This window comes from Hetaerina americana, unplaced genomic scaffold, assembly GCF_022747635.1.
Source record: "Hetaerina americana unplaced genomic scaffold, ioHetAmer1.1.p SCAF_14, whole genome shotgun sequence".
Classification (NCBI taxonomy): Eukaryota; Metazoa; Arthropoda; class Insecta; order Odonata; family Calopterygidae; genus Hetaerina; species Hetaerina americana.
Window position 1 is genome coordinate 16,191,720 of NW_027286514.1, and position 20,536 is coordinate 16,212,255.

The 20,536-nt window shown below is 36.3% G+C and overlaps 1 protein-coding gene across 1 annotated transcript in view; it reads left to right on the forward strand.

Annotated features, from left to right (window-relative positions):
* LOC139686415 (sodium- and chloride-dependent glycine transporter 2-like) overlaps positions 1-20,137 on the forward strand; it is a gene marked incomplete at its 3' end in the record, with an annotated part of 28,531 nt that extends 8,394 nt beyond the window's left edge. The window contains exons 2-6 of the mRNA XM_071583607.1: positions 13,945-14,079; positions 15,324-15,467; positions 17,540-17,864; positions 18,817-19,013; positions 19,957-20,137. Coding sequence (XP_071439708.1) covers positions 13,945-14,079; positions 15,324-15,467; positions 17,540-17,864; positions 18,817-19,013; positions 19,957-20,137 — 982 coding nt within the window. The remainder of the gene's footprint in view (positions 1-13,944; positions 14,080-15,323; positions 15,468-17,539; positions 17,865-18,816; positions 19,014-19,956) is intronic.
* Positions 20,138-20,536: the final 399 nt, after the last annotated feature.

Sequence of the window (20,536 nt, forward strand, 5' to 3'; positions counted from 1 at the left end):
GGTTGCCAAACGCCCAAGGTTTCAACATTTCAGCATATTTTTGCAAGTTCATTCATCCCAAGGGCTCTTTTTCATTAAGGTATTTTCGGTTTTCGAGGCATAACTATTCCACGCTGCATATAAACGGGTACCTCATCCCAAGAGCCTTCATTTTCATGAAGGCAATGGAGAGATATCCGAGCCTTGCTGCCTACCGTATAACTCGTGTCTTCCCGCGGGCATCTGTTCTCGTAACGATACTTTAAAAAATCAAGTACATGGAAAAGGGAGTTACGTTCATGGCACTAGGCACTAGGGAATCCGGTCTATTGAAGGTACTGTAAACAATCGAGATTCCAGTGTGTACGTACGACAGTACCCTTGTAAGGTATATGTGATCAGCTCGAGGACACCCAAATCTTGCGCTCATGCGGCTTATGCTACAAATGACCTTTTCCAATGTTTCGTTACAATCGAATTTGGACCAGCAGTTTTTAGAGACAAACACCGACGCATCACCATTCTAGGTACTTAAGATCATCGAGGGGGAGTTGTTCTTTAGTGTTTTTTGTGCACTTGAGAGTTTTTTATAATGAGAAAATATTTCTTTAGCTCAACTTTTAAAAGATTTGAATATGTTTTAGAGTTCAATTGTAATCAGCCTTTATTCTTCAGGTTCTTCATAGAGCCTGCGAGGTCTTCATCACATTCAGAAAGTGAAAGCCTTCTTATTGTCCTGTTCAAAACTCTCGTCACCTTCTGAATCAACCTCATTCCCTGAACAATAGTCATCAGGCCCCACCATTCCATCACCCGACTTCCTTGGAAACTCCGTCTTTCCGTACGAATTCTACTATCGAAGATTACAGTTGTTTTGCAAATCTATTATTGATAAATAAATCGTGAATTATTCTGATGTTGTTTTGGTAATAACTACTCCTTCAATTTTTTATATCAACGTCGCATTTGGGACAGAACTTCCATTCATCAAATAACTGTTTCAGACTTTGTTTCCACATCAACTGAATCCGGTTCTGTATTCCCATCAGTGTCAACAATAACTTTATTCATATTTATTTTTCGAATTAGCTCAATTTTGGTTTGTCAACTCAACAGCTTTGATGTTTCATAATATTTGGATCTACCGACACTTGATGCCATGCTTTGTTATTCTTAAATGTTTTGGCTAAATGTGACGATTTATTTCAACGTTACATAAGGAAAAATTCTTTGTTTTCTTTCCCGTTTCTTTATTTATAAAAGAAAATGTTTTTCAATTAATCAGGAATAAGCTTACCACAAAGCAAATATTTGTTTTCCAAATCCACATGTCAAGGTTGGCGGAGAGCCTAATTGAAGCATAAGACTTTACAAGTTGCGAACGACAGCTCCCAGTAAAAATTTTCCAAGTCTGGTCATTATGTGAAAAATTAATTTTTCTATAACCCTTCATCGTGGAAGGCGCCTATGAAAACTTTGATTATCCAAATATCTTATCCTGTGTGTTGTGGGTCTAACAGTGCCTCACACTCCCGAAACCACAGCAGCTTGGCTTAGCCTCTCATTGATACGTGCTTCCCGGGGAATACTTTCTTTACTTCCGTAATTAGTAGGTTATCACCAACATGATCGTAGTGCTTCAGTTTCGCCGTTTGATTTTTTGGTTTGGAAATCCCGGGTGAATATCCTTTTATTCGTTCAATTCGTTAACATTAGCCGGAAATATTCTTTGAAATTGTAATTTCATAAATTTTACAAAACATATATTCATTTTTTGTTTTTCCTGATTCCGAACTACAGTTTTTATGTAAGTGCAATTAAATATTTCGGCGATTGGAGAGATGTCCTCATTTTGCTATTAGGATGCTGTACTCGTTCAGTAGTTCCTTGAAATATTTATTGCCCAGTTCCAAACCTTTGTCTCTGCGTATTATGGTTTCCTTCGGGCGATTTTTGAGTTGGCGTAGATTTTATCCTCTTTGCGCCCTGCCAACTGATACACAATCTTCCTTTCTAATCGGAAAGGGCTGAGATAATTCGGAAAAAGATACGAATAACATTTATTGAATAATAATGGCCGTTCTCGTCATCGCATTGTTTCATAATCACTCAATCCGCTGCCTTAAAAATCATCAATACCCCTTGTGTACATTCTTCTTTTAGGTGTATGTTCCGTAATGGTTTGCAAAGCTCCTACGCCATTTTTTACGTAACAGTTGGCCTTTTATGGTTCTTTTGTTAACTTACTTTTATTAGTCTTGTATTTTGAACATTGAGGCTTCTTGTCCACAATTCGATGATTGCTAAAACGTTTCGTTCTTTGCTGTATTGCTTATTATATTTGGTGCAGCATACGTACTCCACTTCATTGAGAGATTTTTAATGAGAATAGTCTAAAAATAGTTCTTAGAATATTTTATTAGAACCGTAATAATTCTAATAATCGATCTATTTTTACGAATCTATGAAATCTTTAGCTTAGAATCATTCTCCATTTTATTATTTATAGTCAAAATACAAAAATTCCCGGTTCGATAGTTGTTACTGATGAATTCTCCATTTTCCTCATGATTTGTATGGCTTGGATATATCTTCAAAAAATATTAGATAATTATAAAAGAAAATGTTTCTCAATTAATCAGGAATAAACTCATAGCAAAGCTTGTTCACTGATTTTTTATCTAAACCAAACTTTATCCTTTTTTCTTTCCTAATATAACGAGGGATTCAAAACCGCATCCTTTGCTATGATATTTTGATGTTTTTTCAACGAAATCATATTATTTCACATGAAATCCAAAAAACAAGCCAACAAACGGGGTGAAAATCTGAAATTGAGCCCAAGATAATCTAAGAATTGTTGGTGATACTCGTCATCACTAGGAACATTTTCAAACAAGTCCAAAGTCCAAGTCATTTCCAAATATTGTTTAGACTCGAGTATGGCGAATGCAAGTTCCTCTATCTTTTCTATCAAAGATATATTAGTTGGGCCTTTACAGCAATTCAAAAAGTGGAGATTCTTACATAGATATTCCATCTATGATGTAAAACGAAGCATATATGTACATGTATGGTTAAAATGACGAAATCTCATCAGATCGAACTAGCTGTCTGACGAAATATCGACCCAAACCTAATACTTCAAGATCAATTATAATTCAAACCTATAAATCCATATAGCTTAAACCCTTAAAATCAGGATCACTTTGAATAATACATGAGTTTTTACACAACGATCAAAGACAGGGTTGGTTTAATCAAAAAGTCCCCCCCTCACGATCTCTCCTGGGCGAAACACAAACGGAGAATATGTGGAGAAGCTACCAAAAATGAGGAATTTTTTGGAAGAATACTAGGTTAATGTGATGAAAAGGTCAAAGAGAATGTTATCTTTCACTCGCTAAGCCTCATTTAGAATATGCTGCAAGTATATATATATGGAATGCTAATGAAGTTGGATTGATTGCCGAATTGGATCAGGTGCAGCGTATAGGTGCTAGATTTGCAAAACGTTGCTATGCAAACTGAGTAGCGTATCCAAAATATTAGAGCAGCTAGGCAGAGAATCACTTGATTGAGCGAAGGTTAAATAACTACCCAATTAAAGATTAAATCTCTGGCATAAATTGGAAGGATGTCTCTTTAGCGATTGTGTTGAAAATATATTATTAGCCCCAACGTACTACGGTAGGCGAGATCACGCCGGTAAAATTAGAGAGATTAAGTGTAGAACAGATAGATTTAAGAAGTCATTTTGCCACAAACAATAAGGGATCAGAATAAAATAACGTTTGCCCGGCCACGCTAGTAGGGAAAGGTGTTTTGGGTCAAGGATAGTCTGGTGTGTTATCACAATAATGCACTTCTAACTTAGAATGCATATATCATTTATTTATTTTCTAACTGAACAAAGAGATCACTCATTAAACTTGTTAGTTATCCACATAATTTAAAATTTCGTTCTTTCATTCCTCTTTGTAGTAACAATTTGAATTGAAAACCTTCGATATGCTCCTTCCATAATATAGGATTACGCTCTTTTAATTTTTAATTTAAGTTTTTGTCATTTGACGTATACCCAATCTTCTGAGAAAAAGTTCAACCCCGTTACATACAAATGACTTCACCACAAATTTTATTTCACCGTTCGAAAAATGTATGCCGTCGTGAAATAGATATATTTGATCAATTATTTTTGAGATTTGCCTCGAAATGTATCGAAAATGTAGTTTCAGTGAAGACTTCCACGGAGATCAAAGATGGTTAGACGGGTTTCGGGTTCTCTCCACGTTGATTCATCTGGGTGTACGACTGTTTCATCGGCATTCCAATCGGCATTACCAGGTCCGAAGGAATTCAGTTCACTTTAAAAGTTTCTTATATCGCCGTTGTTCAAAATATGAATATTCGATTATAAATAAACAATGAAAACGAGATAGCCGAGGCCGTAAATTTGATTGGCACTAGGTTGTAATGGGGGGAGGGGGATACCCCCCCCCCTTTACAACCTCGTGCCAATCAAGTTTACAGCCTCGGCTATCTCGTTTTCATTGCTTCACGACCGTAGGTAAGTTCATTTTATATTCACATAAAAAACACCTCGGGTTATCCTTCATAGGAAATAATTCTTCGAGATTAATTGAAAATAACAATATTGGTACAAAGATAACAGCAATCGCGGAATACCTTACATATTGCCATCGGAAGCGGCATTAACCTTCAATTCACCCTGAGCTGGAGGTACTCCCACAATAAGTCAAACAGGCCGACAAGGAGTAAGGAGGAGAAAAATAAGAGAAAGAAAATATTTCTCACACATTAGCCTATTTACCAGTGCCTTAACATGCCTCCTTCCACAATGTTTCATACAACTATTGATTCAATGCGTCTATTATTGTCTCCCTTCCCCCTTCAGACACACCACTAAAACTCAAAACCCTCGAAGTTGGCATACATCTGGTTCCTTGGGATCTGTTCGAATTTAATCCTCAACCTTGCCTACTAGGAGGTACACCCTTCTCCTTCCCGTCGACCCCTTTCCTTTCCAATGACACTTGAAACCCCTCCCTCTCCCTTTCCACACTATCCTTCACCTCTCCTGTACATCACCATCTCAGTTTTCTTCCTTCCATGGAGAAAAGTGGTCAAGACACCACTTTTGGTGAGTGGTGAGTGTTTCTTTATTTTGTGTTGCTAAGTTTTATATAAGAAATGTAAATCGAGAACCAACAACGAAATGATAGGAACAGTATAAGGAAAAGGACAAGGAAATCATAGCCTTGGGCTAGCCTTAACATATAATAATAAAGATTGACCAGAAAATGAAATGGAAAAACGTTAACAGAGAGATACTTACAAGGTAGTACAAAGAATTATATAATTAACTGAGGTGGGAAATAAACAGTAAAAGAAGTGTGATGGAATAAGCTGTGAGATGATATGGAAAGTTTATGAAATATGGGTGAAGTTGTGCTCTACAGAAAGGTAATTAAAACAATTAGCAGAAATTTGCGGAGACAAGGGATCCCCTTTTCATTTGCTCTAGCGAAATACATGTGTGTGAAATTATACCATGGGTACTCCGTAAACAAATTGGATTTTTAATTTGTGCTCCACCCATTCACCAAATAATGCCCAGTAATAGGTTTTGCATTAATTTGATTAATTAAATTAATTTGGTTTCATTTGATTTATTTGTGGGGTACTGGATAAATGTGATGAAAAGGTCAAAGAGAAGTATTATATTTCACTAGCTAAGCCTCATTTACAATATGTTGTATGTATATGAGATCCTCACAAAGTTGGATTGATTGCCAAATAGGATCGCATGCAGCATAGAAGAGCTAGATTTGTAAAACGTTGTTATGATGAATTTAGTAGTGTCTCCAATACATTCGAGGAGCTTAGCTGGGAATCACTCATGGAACGAAGTTTAAATTACAGATTCACTTCCAAGAGGCAAGAAGGAAAAACCAGGAAAAAATAAACACAATCAAGATAAATCAAAAAATATTTGTTAATCCAGAGAAAATGCCAGAGAGATAGAAGGAATAGTATGTAGAATAACTGAATGGTGAAGGGATTAGAACAGCTAGCTGAGACATAGGAAGATTATATGAAGTAGATGAGGATAGCTTAGGGCCAGGCTTACTCCACAGTGAGATAGAAAGGGTATTAAGGGAATAGAAATCAAATTAGGCCATGGAGTAGACAACATTCCTGCAGAACTACTTGAAAGATTAGGAAATGTGGTAGGAAAAGTTTTTGTGAACTTATTTCTAGCATTATAAGAGAGGAACTTCACTGGAAAACTTCATTGTGGAGGTCTCCTTTCCCATTACATAACAGGGAAAGACAGCCATTATTGGTGCCATTGAACAATGAGTATGATTTTGCATGCAGCTAAAGTGGTACTCAGGGTCATCATTGGGAGAATAGATATCAGGAAAAATCATTACTTAAGCAATTATAAAGTTGGGTACAGGAAGGAAAGAGTGACACATGCTGTCATAGCAATAATGAGGCCACTAATAGAGAGATCATAGAATACTTCTGGAAGTATTTATCTGTTCAGTAGATTTTGAAAAGGAAATAGAGGGATAAGAGGCTAATGCATAATCTGTACATGTATCAGAGTACTCAGGAGATGGAGAGTCTGGATCAGCAGTGTTAGGAAGAGGAGTTAGGCAGAGTTGTCCATTATCACCTGTGCCATTCAATATGTATGTGGAGGAAATAGTTTAAGAGGAATTGGAAGAACTGGAGATAGGATTGAAAGTCAGCAGGCAATTTATAAAAATCAGTTATGTTTGCTGATGACCAAGCTCTAGTTTGCCAGTCAGCCAAGGGGTTTCAAGCATTGCTGAGTGAACTAGAAAGTCAGTGCAATAGATATGAGATGAGAATAAATATAAATAAAACAATGGTTATGTGTTTTTTCTGAAAGAGAAAGGCTTAGTTAAATGTTAAAATAGGAGGGCAAAAACTAGAAGAGATCGAAGAGTTTATATATTTCTGAAGTCTTTTGAACCAAAATGGTCAAATTAATAGGGACATAAGGAGAAAAATTGCATTAGGTAAAGATGCTTTCACAAGGGGGAGGAAGTTGATGAAAGGGATGTTGAGCAAAGGTGTTAAGCATTTTGATTTGGCAATGGGATGCTGAGAACTGTGACAAAGGGGAGAATATTAGGCAAACTAGAAGGTGTAGGAATGGAATGGGCACATTGAATTGAAATGCATATTACTGGATGAATATGTTAAAAGTCAATGTTGTCCCATCTCTGGCAGCTACTTTGGAATGAAGGAAGGAAGTATACAGAGTTGAACATGGGCTTATTGTAATGCTGGATGTCAGGTTGTGTTTTGATTGAAGATGCTAGGGAATTGTTGTCATGTGGCTGTGTAGCATGGGTCCATCCAAAACCTATCTCAGTTCTAGATTACCGTTTATTAATAAAATGGGTTTACAAGTCTGCAAGACACCAAACAATTTCTGGTCTTGGATAGGGCCTCTTGGGGATCAGTTTTTCCCCACTGTAAAAATGGCTCATGAGGTAATGTGTGGTGCTCAGGGTCTGCTTTGTGTGATTAGTTACTATGTGGAGTATTCATTTGGCATTAGGAGAGGTGGGGATAGTCATCTTGTCTGTTGAATTTATTATTCCGCTTAGTGATTTCTATTTCCTCCCATATCAATCAATTTTTGTGATAATATTGTCGACAATAGACAAACCTGTTGGATGAACTCTAATAGTTTCAGGGTAAGTGACATTTACATGAAATGAGGAAAGAAGAATGTATAGAATTTATACTTTTATCTAGAATGTTTGCGAATATGTCACTTTAAGTATCTAGGTATAATTGGAGGAGGATTTTAAACAGAATAGTGGATTAACTCCAATTATTCAAATTTTTTTTGAGGAATTATTTCAGTTACTTGAGAGAGGCATTAAAAAGTAGATTATAGAATTTAATATCTTTCAGATTAATCTTTGTTACTCTATAGATTTTAGCACCTATTATTTATTAAAGAAGCTCAAAAAATTAGCTGAAATATAATGTAAACTTACAGACACAGATTAAAACTCCTGCATTTTTAAGCACAAAATGGAGGAAAAAATGACTACAACATGGCTAGGCAAATGAAGAGAGTTCAACTCACTTGATTCAACAAATTCAGTGTTCAATTGTCTAAGTCACCCCAGGTTACTATCATTCAAAACATTTTACATCAATGAGTTTATACAATACATACATACAATGAATATTATATACATTGTGGAATATTATGTGTTATGTAATATAGTATTTTATGTAGCAGTATAACCTACAGTAATACAATGAAATGAGATACAGTATAATGTATCATATTTTTCATTAACCCATTAGCCTGGAAGATTAGAAGCAAGGCAAGTGAATTTTTGTACCTGACAGGGTAGCATAGATGTAATCACAATAAAATTAAAAATGATGAACAATAAATTGCTATATCTTAATGAATAAGGTTCATTTGTGTATACCCATAATTGAATTGATTTAATGAGTAAAGAGTTTCTCAATAAACTCAGAAAAAGTGTCAAATGGCTTTTTCAATAGAAAATCTTAAATACGAGTTCTGAATCAGCAGATATTCTGCACAGTTTTTATATTCTTGGGTAGATTATTATATATCTTAGCTACTATATGGTAGGGGTGCATCGTCTGCTAATACCAGTTCATTTCCTTTGTGGTGCAGGTTTTGATTTAGCCAGGTGTGGTATTGGTGCCCGTAGTTACCTAATTTGAATTTCAATTAATGTGATTATGTTATATATTTGAATCATTTGATAAGTCCTTAGAGAAAAAAAACATTGTTTTGGGTATGTTTATTTTATTTTTAAATATAATTTTCTTTCAGCTTACTATACTTTTCCCAACTTATCTCCACCTTTTATAAGCCATCCAAAAAAGTAGGATTATGGGAGGTCTTCAAAATAGGCATCTGTATTGATGATGACCTCCTTGTTCAATGTGAATCCTTTTCTGCTACAATTTTTTTTCAAGTTTGAATGTTTAAAAAGGTCACTAGGCCAAGGCCAAATCTGGCAAATAGGGTGGCTTTTATAATAATTTGAACTTTAATTCCATGACTTTCATCATTTAAACTGTGCAGATATGCACCACTGCTTTGTCTTGATGGAAGAGAATTTGCCAAACGAGAATGTTTTCTCGTGATTTCACTTGATTACTTTGATTCACTGAATCAGTGCAATAACAGGGCACAATACTCTTAATTTATTACTTAAAGTGCATTCATGTTTTCGTCTACAGTTATGTATTAATGTAGAAACTCGTCAGGATTTTGAAGGAGAAGCATAAAACCAGCCTCAAAATCAATCTCATGATTTCGTTTATTCTCCACTGAGAGCAATTGTGGCACCTATATTGGCCATATTTTTTTCACACCCAATTCACCACCATGTGATGTGCCTATGGCCCTAACTATTTCACAAACTTTGATCCGTCAATCACTCAAAACCGTATTGTGGATTTTTCCAATCATTTCAGATGAAATTTTCATCATTTTTGGAGGAAGTATGGCCACGTTTCAACTCTTTTATATAATCATAAACAGTTGAAAAAACAGGAGCAGATGTGCCATGAACTTCATCCAACTCAGCTTTGATCTCTTTTGATATTTTGCCTTTAAGATAAGAGTGCTTTATCACTACACAAAAATCATTTTTTTCCATTTTCCTTATTAAGATTTTGTATTGGAAATTCTTTTGATGATGTGATACCTAGGTGGCTACTCATCCTGGTTAGTCTCACCTTTTAATGAAATGTTAGAGTAAACTTATTTCTTCCCTATGTGAATGTGCTACTCTAATGATTTATATTTATTTTAAAATATGTCCCTGGGACTGGAAGCTGTGATTTAAGAAACTTCAAATCCAGCCAATCCAATAGCAATGTGACACCTCATAAAAACAGAAAAAGGGATTAACCATGCTCAATTAAAATGTTATCTTGCTGTAGGTAGGAGTGGCAACACAAATAACATTAGTGAGGTCCTCTTGCCAAAATGTGACTTTATCTTGTTTTATTTCTTCTGGTCTTCAAATATTTGCCCTTTGCAATCTCTTTATTGTATTTGCTCTTAACCTATTGTCTTTGATGAGCTGGAAGGGTGGACTTCAACCTAAATATCCATCATCATGATACACATAATAAGCTTGGCATACACATTAAGGCTGGATCATCTAAATTGAGTGGTGAAGAACCATACTACCAAGGAGCCAAATTTTGAAACTGCTTCCTTCATTTTTGAAAACATTTCCTTCAAATACTTTCAAGTGCAATCTTAAAGCATACCAGCTTATTAAACCTTTGTACTCTGTGGAAGAATTTCGTGCATTATGTAAAGAAAAGTCTAAAATACTGTTTTGTTAAATATCCCCCTGTATTGTAGATAACCTTTTTTCATGTGATGTATTCTAAGAAAATTGATGTACATTTTTTGGTTAATGACAAAGCCATGCTGAATCTGCCCATGGTGAATAAAGCATTATTATTATTGGAAGCCTATGCAGGGGTCAGGTAGTATAGATAAGTAAAGCAGATGCAGAATTGTTGTAATAGACATGAAAGTTAAAGACAAAATAATAGTAATGATATATACAACTCCCATATAGAGATGGTGAACTAAGGTGTAATCTATGACACTCATCATTCTGGGAATAGGTGATCACACAGCAGTGTGTGTTCAAATGGACTGGTATAGATCAACAAAAGGAGATATGGGGGATGAAAAAAAAATTTGGCAATATACCCGGGCAGATAGGGAAGGGTTCCAGGAATTTTTATGGGGCAAGTTCCCTGGATGGGCAGGTAGTGGAGCGACCGTGGAGAAAATATGGGAAACAGTCAAAGAAATAATTCTGGAAGGGCAACTGAAGTATGTTCCCATAAAAAATTTGAAACAGAACACGGATCCAGAGGACTACAACAAAACCATAAAAAAAGTCAAGAGAGCGGTAATAAAGGCTCAGAGATTAAAGAATGAAAGTAAAGAAATGTCACACCATTACAGGACCTTGGTCCGGAACCTAAATAGGGAAAAGAAGAAGGTAAAGGAAAAATTTCTTAAGAATGCAATTTCGAAAGGCAATGCAACAAAATTCTACAGATACATGAGACCGAGGAAAGACAACAGGGAATGCGTGAATATATTAAAAACTAAGGAAAATGGCATTATAACAGACACTGTAGAAATAGCAAATATGTTCAACTCCTGCTTTACGGATGTTTTTCGGGAAATAGAAAACAAAAAGGAAAATAAGGCTTGCCTAAATAGCTCAGAAATGACAGAGAACTTCATTAGCATAACAGCACCAAATAGCTCACTGCCCTTGACAAACTGTATTATTGTGGAGGACTCGTATTTTGTGGAAAAATAAGGAAGATGAGGAAAAATAAGTCAGTGGAACTGGATAATATATCAGTTGACATTCTAAAACTGGGTGATACTGCAACAGCTTTGTACCTGAGTCATCTATTCAAAGTAACTTTAAATAATGCTGCCTTGTCCAATGATTGGAAAAAGGCAAATATTACACCAATTTTCAAGAAAGGGGATGTAATAATTGCCAACAATTATAGACTGGTAAGCATAACCTCAGTTGCTTGCAAAATAACGGATAAAAGAATCGCTGAATACATTCGGGAATGGAGGACAAGAGATAGATGGCTATTCAAACACCAACATGGGTTTAGAACGGGATACTCGTGTGAAATGCAGCTTTTGGGATTTAGCCAATATATCAACAACACAATAGATGAATGAAAGGATGTGGATGCAGTAATCGTTGATTTTTCAGCAGCTTTCGACCAAGTGCCTAATGATAAATTATTGTTAAAGTTGGATTTGTTACCATTGGATTTGAGGGTAAAATAATGGGTAAAAAATTTTCTTAGAGGCAGAACCCAAAAAGTAAAATTAGGGGATACATTTTCAAATTTTAGGGGATACATTTTCGAGGCGAGCATTTTAGCAGGAGTTCTACAAGGCAGTGTTCTAGGGCCATTACTCTTCCTAATTGACGAAAACGATCTACCAAACAATTTACATTCCCAAATAAGATTCTTTGCTGATGACTGCATTACATACAGACGGATAGAGCATGTAAATGACCGCGTAATACTACAAAATGACATCGATCGCCTTGGTGACTGGGTTACAAAAAATAATATGGGCATTAATTTAAGTAAGAGTAAGCATATACATTTTTCAAATAAAAGGATTCCGAAAAGGAAATTTACACCCTTTTTGGAGAAAGAATCCCATGTAGCAGTCAATGCAAATATTTAGGCATTTGCTTAACTAGGGATCTTGGGTGGGGAGTCCAAGTAGATAATTTGACACAGTTTGATAATTTATCCCTATTCTGGAATATTCCTCAATAGTATGGGATCCATATGAAGTGGGACATATTAAAAAGATAGAAAAAGTTCAACAAAAGGCAGCAAGATATGTACTCGGAAGGTACAAAAGAACAGATAGTGTCACAGAAATGTTAGATGTACTGAAATGGGAGAGTTTGAAAAATAGAAGAAAAAGGAGTAGGTTAGGTGCGATGTATAGAATTGTTAAAAAGGACAAAGCGTGGGAAGATTTATGGAAAGAGATAGAAAAGCCTAACTTTAAGGGAAAAAACGACCATAGTTTCAAAATAAAAGTTAGGACACAAAAAACAAATGAGAAAAAATACTCTTTTTTGAATAGAACTATAATTGATTGGAAGCAGCTGCCTGGAGGTTTGTTTGATTCCTTTCCATCCAATTTTAGAAGTTTTAAGTATAAATGTAAAGCAGCCACTGGGTGATAAACTTCATTGTAGTTATTAAAATATTGTTTGTATATGATGTGGACAGCATTTTGTATGTGACGTGGAAGTTTTTTTGTATGTGATGTGGAAGTGTCATTGTATATAAGAATATTATGTCTCTTATCTGTTTTTCTAGTGCGTGTATGTATGTATTTTTCGTTGTAAGAGTGATCTTTGGGCAAACTTGACCATTGCTACCAGGAAAATCACCTAATTGCCACGTAATTCTTAAATAAATAAAAAATTATAATAATTTAACAAAAAGCCACATCTGAATGGTAAACTCACAATGACACACTATACTGGGAGTAAAAGGAAGAAAAAACTGAATAACATATCTAATATTCAAGTATTCATATGAAGTCTTTTAAGCATTCAGGTTGAAAAAGGCACATTGTCACTTTGATTTCAAGGCACCAGCTGTAATATTGAAGAGACTTGTTAGCAGAAAGCAACACAATTGGTGAAACCCAGAAGCATGCATTCTTCACAGTCTTCATGCCTTGAGAACCTTTGCACTGTTTTTTCTACTAATAAGTAGTAAGATTACTCAATGCCCATAACAATAATAATCATTGGTCTATACCAGTGGAATAATAATATATGATTGTTATAAAATTAATAGTAATATTATTACAGGTAGATTATTATTAGAGTTGCCCTTCTCCTAATTAATTTAGATGATGCCATGTACCACAGTAAACCAACTCTCTAATGATATTTTTAGTATCTTCTGACCATATTATGACGGGTCTAGTATTATGCACAATTTTAACCCCAGGAAAGAAACATATTTTGAATTCATGTAAGAAATTTACTCAATAATTTATTCTTTGGTTCATTAGCCTCTCATTGCATAACATGAAGCTTAAGCTTCCAGAGCTCTTATTGCATAATACTATATGAAGTAGAAATATGTGGAACTGAAGAATGGAATATGGCAAGGTTATTAGAGACAGGTGGAGTTTATATTGAGTGGCTCTTGAGAAATGCAATAAGCTTATGTATAATTTTCAGGGCTCATCCAAAGCCCACTCCTTGATCACTCTGGTTTGCACTTATACTGACAAGGCCTTTCATTCTTCCTTGCCAGGGGCATTCCTAGTGCCGCACACGATCATGATTTTTGTGGCTGGCCTACCAGTGGTCCTCGTGGAGGTGGCTGTTGGCCAGTACACCAGTCTGGGACCCTGCGAGGCCTTCAGGATGATGGCACCCCTGTTGCAAGGTCAGTACTCTCTCTGTACCCTCCGATCCTCATGAGAGCTCCGTGTCATCCACGTGCAGCCTACCGAGAGCAAAAATCCTCCCCCCAAGCACTAACTCTGATTTTTTTGTACTTAAAAGGGAGCCCATTACGGTAATTATGGGCTTCTAGAGTGGGTTGCGATTTTAATACAAAATTTCATGGACTTTTTTTCATGGTACAGAGAAGTGTTTATGATGGAATTGTGATGAGCACTTTCACCAACACTTAACTCATTCTGAAAGGTTCAAAGGCCACCTTCAATTATTTAGAAAGTATGACCACTCAGGAAGTATGGGATTTATCATTACTATAAGTTGAACTACAACATTTGAACCAAAGCCTTCATATTGAGTAACATGAATTACTTTTTCTTAGGTGATTGTAGACAAAAGTATTGGAGATATTACTTGATCAATTTAATACTTCTAACATTAGAAGCAACAACATATTCATTTTCACAATTCTATTATTGTATGAGTGTATGTATGTATGTATGTGTGTGTGTGTAATCGTATATAGTTAGTATGCATTCCCATACCTTACGCATATTACTATCTTTCCTTCCTTCTCACTATGCTTTGCCATCATACTAATTGTATTTAATATTTTTTTGTTTCATTCTAGTCGAAGAACCATTAATTCTCTTTATTTCTCATAATATGTGATTTCCTATCTCTCTTGCACAATATCAGAATGTGTTGTGGAAAACCAGACATGAAGTCAAAACAATGATAAGCATATGGGCACTGCTGACAATTAGGATTTATCTGACAGTTGCATTCCACTAGGAGGAGGATATTAGTGTCATTAGCAGATAATGGGGTTGCTCTCTCTAGAGGGGGCTCACAGTTGTCAATTTCCTGCTTGCATTGAGTAATTGGGCCATTTAAATGCCACTGTCATTCTATGCTGCGGGGCAGCATTTCTCGACGAAACCAGCCAAAGCCATGCTTGCGTGAAACAAATGCATAAATGGTTCATTGATTACAATGCTTGGTATTTTCCTATTTAATATTTCATCTGTTTGCCTTTCTTCTTTTTAAGTGATCTATGCTTACACTTGTTCATGTTTTAATAAATTTTGGGAATAAAATGTGTCCCTATAAATATCATAATTTAATTTTTTCCTTATTTTGAGATCTGCTAACCTCAAATGAATGTGAATTTCTTTCCCCTTGGATACTTGGGTAGATGATAACCGTTCCTTTAACCTTTTTCTCTAGGTCTTGGATATTCCACACTGGTCGTGAATATATTAATCACCATATACTACCATCTCATTATTGCATGGGCCATATTGTATGCCTATGATTCCTTCAAAGCTGAGTTGCCTTGGGGATCCTGTGCTCATGAATTCAACACAGAGAGTAAGTAATGTCCCCTGCTCATCTTCATGATCCACTCCATTCATCTAGTAATCTCAGAAATATTATGCTGGTTATATTTGGGAAGCCATCAAAGATATGGATTAAACGTAAAAAAGACCAAAAAGTAATTCCCGAAAATGACTTAAACTTGATTCCCATCCTTTGAATTTCTATAGGAATTATTAATATTCTACCATGATCTCTCTAAGAAATAGTCTGTAATTGTCTTTATTTATTTGAAGTTTGTGGCGATTTTAAAGTTGAAAGGCGGGCATTGTTTTAAGGTGGTTGTCATTAATTGGTTGAATAAAATGAGAAATATCTCTGGAGGTGGTGGTTGTGGGGAAAGAAGGAAGGAAGGTGAGGGAGGAAAAGTTTGAGCCCTGGAAAGGCAGGAGGTTGTGCTCATGTATGCATAAAATAGTAAAATAAGGAGCCATATATTTGCACCTGATCATTCATTATGTATTCTAACACTGAAACAAACTGTAATCTTCATTATGTGGAAAAATGCAAACTCCTTTAAACTGAATAATGAATTGCTTCAGATTAGTGCCTACCACAGCTCCTCATGTTAACGTGATGTTGGAGTACTGTCATAATTTTATTTTTGTTAATCTTCAGGCAATGCATTGCAATGGTGGGGATTTCTGTCTACCATTTCTTAGTGGATATCTTCAAAACAAACGCAAGCAGTCAACCTATATAGAATTGTCTTCATCACTTCCTTTCCCATTCTGTCATGAAAGCCCTTCTGTCTCAGCACTCATCCTTTGATTTAAGAGGGTAAGTGTGTAAAACCCTAGATTATACCATCACAGTAATCAACCCAAAGGTCGGTTTGGTAGGTGTCCTTAGAGTCCACCCAATACTAAGCCCAATGGTGTCTGAAGTTCACGCATCAGGGTAGGGGAGCCAGATCCTTTCCCTGGGCCAGTTATGGTTTCCCAGGAAGACCCATCACCTGAAAAATCACCTCGATAGCAAAATCGAGGAAGCTTTAAATAGGAAAAGAAAATTTTTATGTAGCAAAATTGATATTGGATTGAGGAAAAGACTAGTTAAGTGTTTTGTATAGAGTGTGTTATATGGCTCTGAAACATGGATGGCATTAAAAAGGGATCAGGAAAGGCTGGAGACGTTTGAGATGTGGTTGTGGAGAAGAATGCTGAGCAGCATTAAATAGACAAACTGGGTGAGGAACGAAGAGGCGTTAAGGAGAGCGGGAGAAGAGAGAAGATTGCTGAAAACAATCCAAAAAAGAAAAAGATACCTGCCTGGTTATGTGATATGAAGAGAGTGCCTCTCGAAGGAGGTGCTGGAAGGAAGATTGGGAAGAGTGGGAGGAGTCGCAGGCAAGAGGAGTGTAGAGGGTGAAGGAGGGTCAAAATGATGGACGATGTGGAATAGGTTGGGTGATGGGTATGTAAAAATGAAGAGAAAGGCAGAGGAAAGGAAAATGAGAGCACCTAGAGGAATCACTCGGAATCAAATCCAGGCCCCCTGATCAGTAACCCAACTCTCTACCCACTGGACTACCGCATCCTCTTGCAAGTCTGTATGACAGTAAAAGAGGAAGTCCAATGGGTGAGGAGGCTCAGATTCTAATAGGACTGCTTATGTTCTCATCTTCCATTGGTGAAGGAATACAGTTAATGGTGCCTTCTGTATTTCATCCTCACTGATCCTCCCCTCCCCAATTTCCATCCCACCAAAACAACTGGCCATCTTTGAATAGTAAATGCACCCTCAATTATTGCTTACTTTATACAGGGATATGCAAAGTCTACACCTACTAAATCTCCATTGAAACGAGAATCCAAAGGTTTTACTATGGGAATTTGCACAGGTAGTTCTCTCACGCATTGTTATACAGCTCAATATGGATTCTATTTTATCCTGTTAGTTGTAGTCTACTGCTTTGGGAATGGTTTTTGGTAGCTCCGTGCACAACACAGTACTCTTAAGCCCTAAATAACATAAAACAATATATTTATTAATCCCAGACTGTTTCTCACTATAAATTGTAGACCCTTTAATGTGAATTGATGTCTCTAACCTCTCAATTTCAGATTGCTTCAGCCAATTGGAAGATCTGAAGTGCATCACAAGTAAAACCATGAGTGATGAGTGGTACGGATACCACACCACGGCTCCCATATCAAAATCACTGGTACTGGGATGGAATGCAACTCTGGCAGAGAACAAGGAACACCCATTGATGACCTTCTGGAATCAGAGCTGCCATTCGGTGGTGTCTCTGTGCACATCCAAAGGATTAGTGGCACTTCCGAACAATCGGACACACTGCTTCAACACCACACTGCCACAGAATGTGACGGCAGCCTCACTCCACAGCCTCATGGGCAGAGTTTTAAGCTCGGAAGAATATTACAGGTATGAAGCATGTCATTCAATGTATATTTCAGAGGAGAAAGAAGCATATTTATTTCTCTTTAAGATTCAATGGTGAAAAACAATTCTTTCTCTCTGAAATTTTGTCAGCCCATTCATTATGATTAGTTCGTAGTTGGAATACTACACAAACATTTCTTCCAGAAAAAAATGGAGTGCGCATTTCTAAGTGAAGGTTGATGGTGATAGAATTAACAGTTCATATTAAACAATGGCATTTTATACATTTAAATTTCTTATCCCCTAAATAATCTTAGGAGGACAATACTGTTCTCATAATGGCATATTTGCATATTATGTGTTCATATATCTTCCTCTACATTGAATCTTAATCACTTATAATATGCATAATCAATGTTCTCATGCACATACGTATTGAATCTCTTATTTTTAGTATACCCCGAAACATGCATTTAGTGATTAAAATTCTTGAACAAATGCAAAATAATCCTTAAATCAATGAATTATGGTCACTTTTTTTTTATTCTATCCTTTCAGCCATTTGGAAAACTGTGCCATTGACTCTCTAGTGTGCTTTAGTTTTTTCATTATATTATGCGTGGATTGCATTCTTTATAGTAAAGAAATTCAAAAATTGCACCAAGATAATTACGAATCATCCAATAAGATCGCAAAGTTTGTATCTTTATAGCCTATTATAAATGAGTGGCATAATATGAATTATCCAATAAAATCACAAAGTTTGCATCTTTATGGCCTACTATAAACAAGTAGCATAATAACTATAGAAATACTATAAATGAGTTATGTATCAGTAATTAAATGAGATCCAGGAAAGATAATACTTGTCCATTATCCATTATCATCATCCATCACATGTCCAGCTCTTTTTATATCCCTCACAAATGTCAAAGGTATTTCCCTAGGTTTTAATTTGAATAAATATTTTCTTTTTTCCACGCAAATACTCAAGTCGGTTTGTTTTGGGTGCTGGTTATGGTGCAGACTGGGAGCACTGGGGAGGGATGCAGTGGAATGTGCTTGTTTGCCTCCTTGTGGCATGGATAATTGCAGCCATCTGCCTCATCAAGGGTGTCGCGTCAGTTGGGAAAGTGATGTACTTCACGGCTCTCTACCCCTTCTTTGTCCTGTTTGCATTGCTCATTCGAGGTTAGTCCCGCAGGTGCATGTCTCCGACCACTTTTTTCCAGTCTTAATTCTTTCCCTCATTCATTGGAATGAAATGTTTTCAAACAATGCTATAAAAATGATACCTGTAGAGAGTCTGGATTATCTAACCTTGTCAAAAAATATTGAAAGTTATTCAATAAGAGATGTGTGATGTGGTTTAGACTGCTGATATGGTTGATGACTGCTTCTTAGTCAGTGATCACTTGTGGCATGATTTGAGCCAAGCTTGTTTTCAAAATATCCAAAAGTATTTCCTGAATCTGAAGTACATGTAACTGTCAACTAATTTGGGTTGAATGAATGTGACTGCTGGGAAAAATAAACCTCGTGCTTTGAATAGCCAAACTGAAATTGCAAATACATCAAGCTCTAGTGTTGCTTAAGTACAAAAATAGGATATTTCAAAAGGAGTTAAAATATTTTTCAAGAATCCAGAAAGCTTTTGTACATAACCAGATTGATTTATATGCTTGTGAATTGAAAGTGAATAGTACTTGTTGGCCTTCAAAATAATTTTTAAAAATTTGCCCCAAATAATATAATGGAAGAAGAGAGAGACTGTGGGGATTGACATTGCATGCTGTTCAGTCATTATTAATAGAACTAAACAACTGAGAAGTTCAATGTTCCAGTGATCAATCACTATTGCGTAGAATGAAAGACAAATTATTTTCAACCTAAAAAAAAATAACTTGCACCAAAGGACACAACGTTTTTACAGTGCTGGCTTATTGAAAAAAATATGAAAATTTAAACCTTACCTCCCATTGATTGGTTAGTCCTACATCTCCGTCCCTATAGGGTGCTCCCTTTGCCCACCATAATGATAAAGTCCATCGAGGCCTCTCCCAGTGTAAAATTCACTGACCATTACTGCCTTCTGAGTGTGGAATTAATTTTTTTGACACCATGACCTTTTCAGGAGTCACTCTGGATGGAGCATCTGAAGGCATCTTTTACTACATCAGTCCACAGTGGGACACATTGTCTAAGGCTGCTGTGTGGGGAGATGCCGCTTCGCAAGTGTTCTATGCCCTGGGGCTGGGGTGTGGCTCCCTAGGAACCCTCTCCTCCTACAGCAACTTCCACAACAACTGCCACAGGTTGGCTAGCATTTTGAATAAGAAATTTTTCATTAGCACTGTTCCTAAAAAAATATGATTATTGCCAGGGCTAAACATTTGGCCATTAGGGAGGATATGAGTTAGACCCTCTCTTTAAACTTCAGTTCCTTGTCACTTGAAAACCAACTGCCTCTTTTTTAACTATTAGAAACATGCAGGGAGGACTGTTTTGTACAGAGAATGTTTTGAGAACTAGACTGCAGAAAGAAGGATTGGTGCCAGGTAACTCTGGCAGCAGCTTGAATGCCTTTAATTAGTAATGTGATCATTAAACTTATTATACCCTAGTGCTCTCTCTTCACTTATGCATCAAGGTATGCAATAATAGATGCCTCAACCACAACAACACCAATACCAGGATACCCAGCAATTAGTATG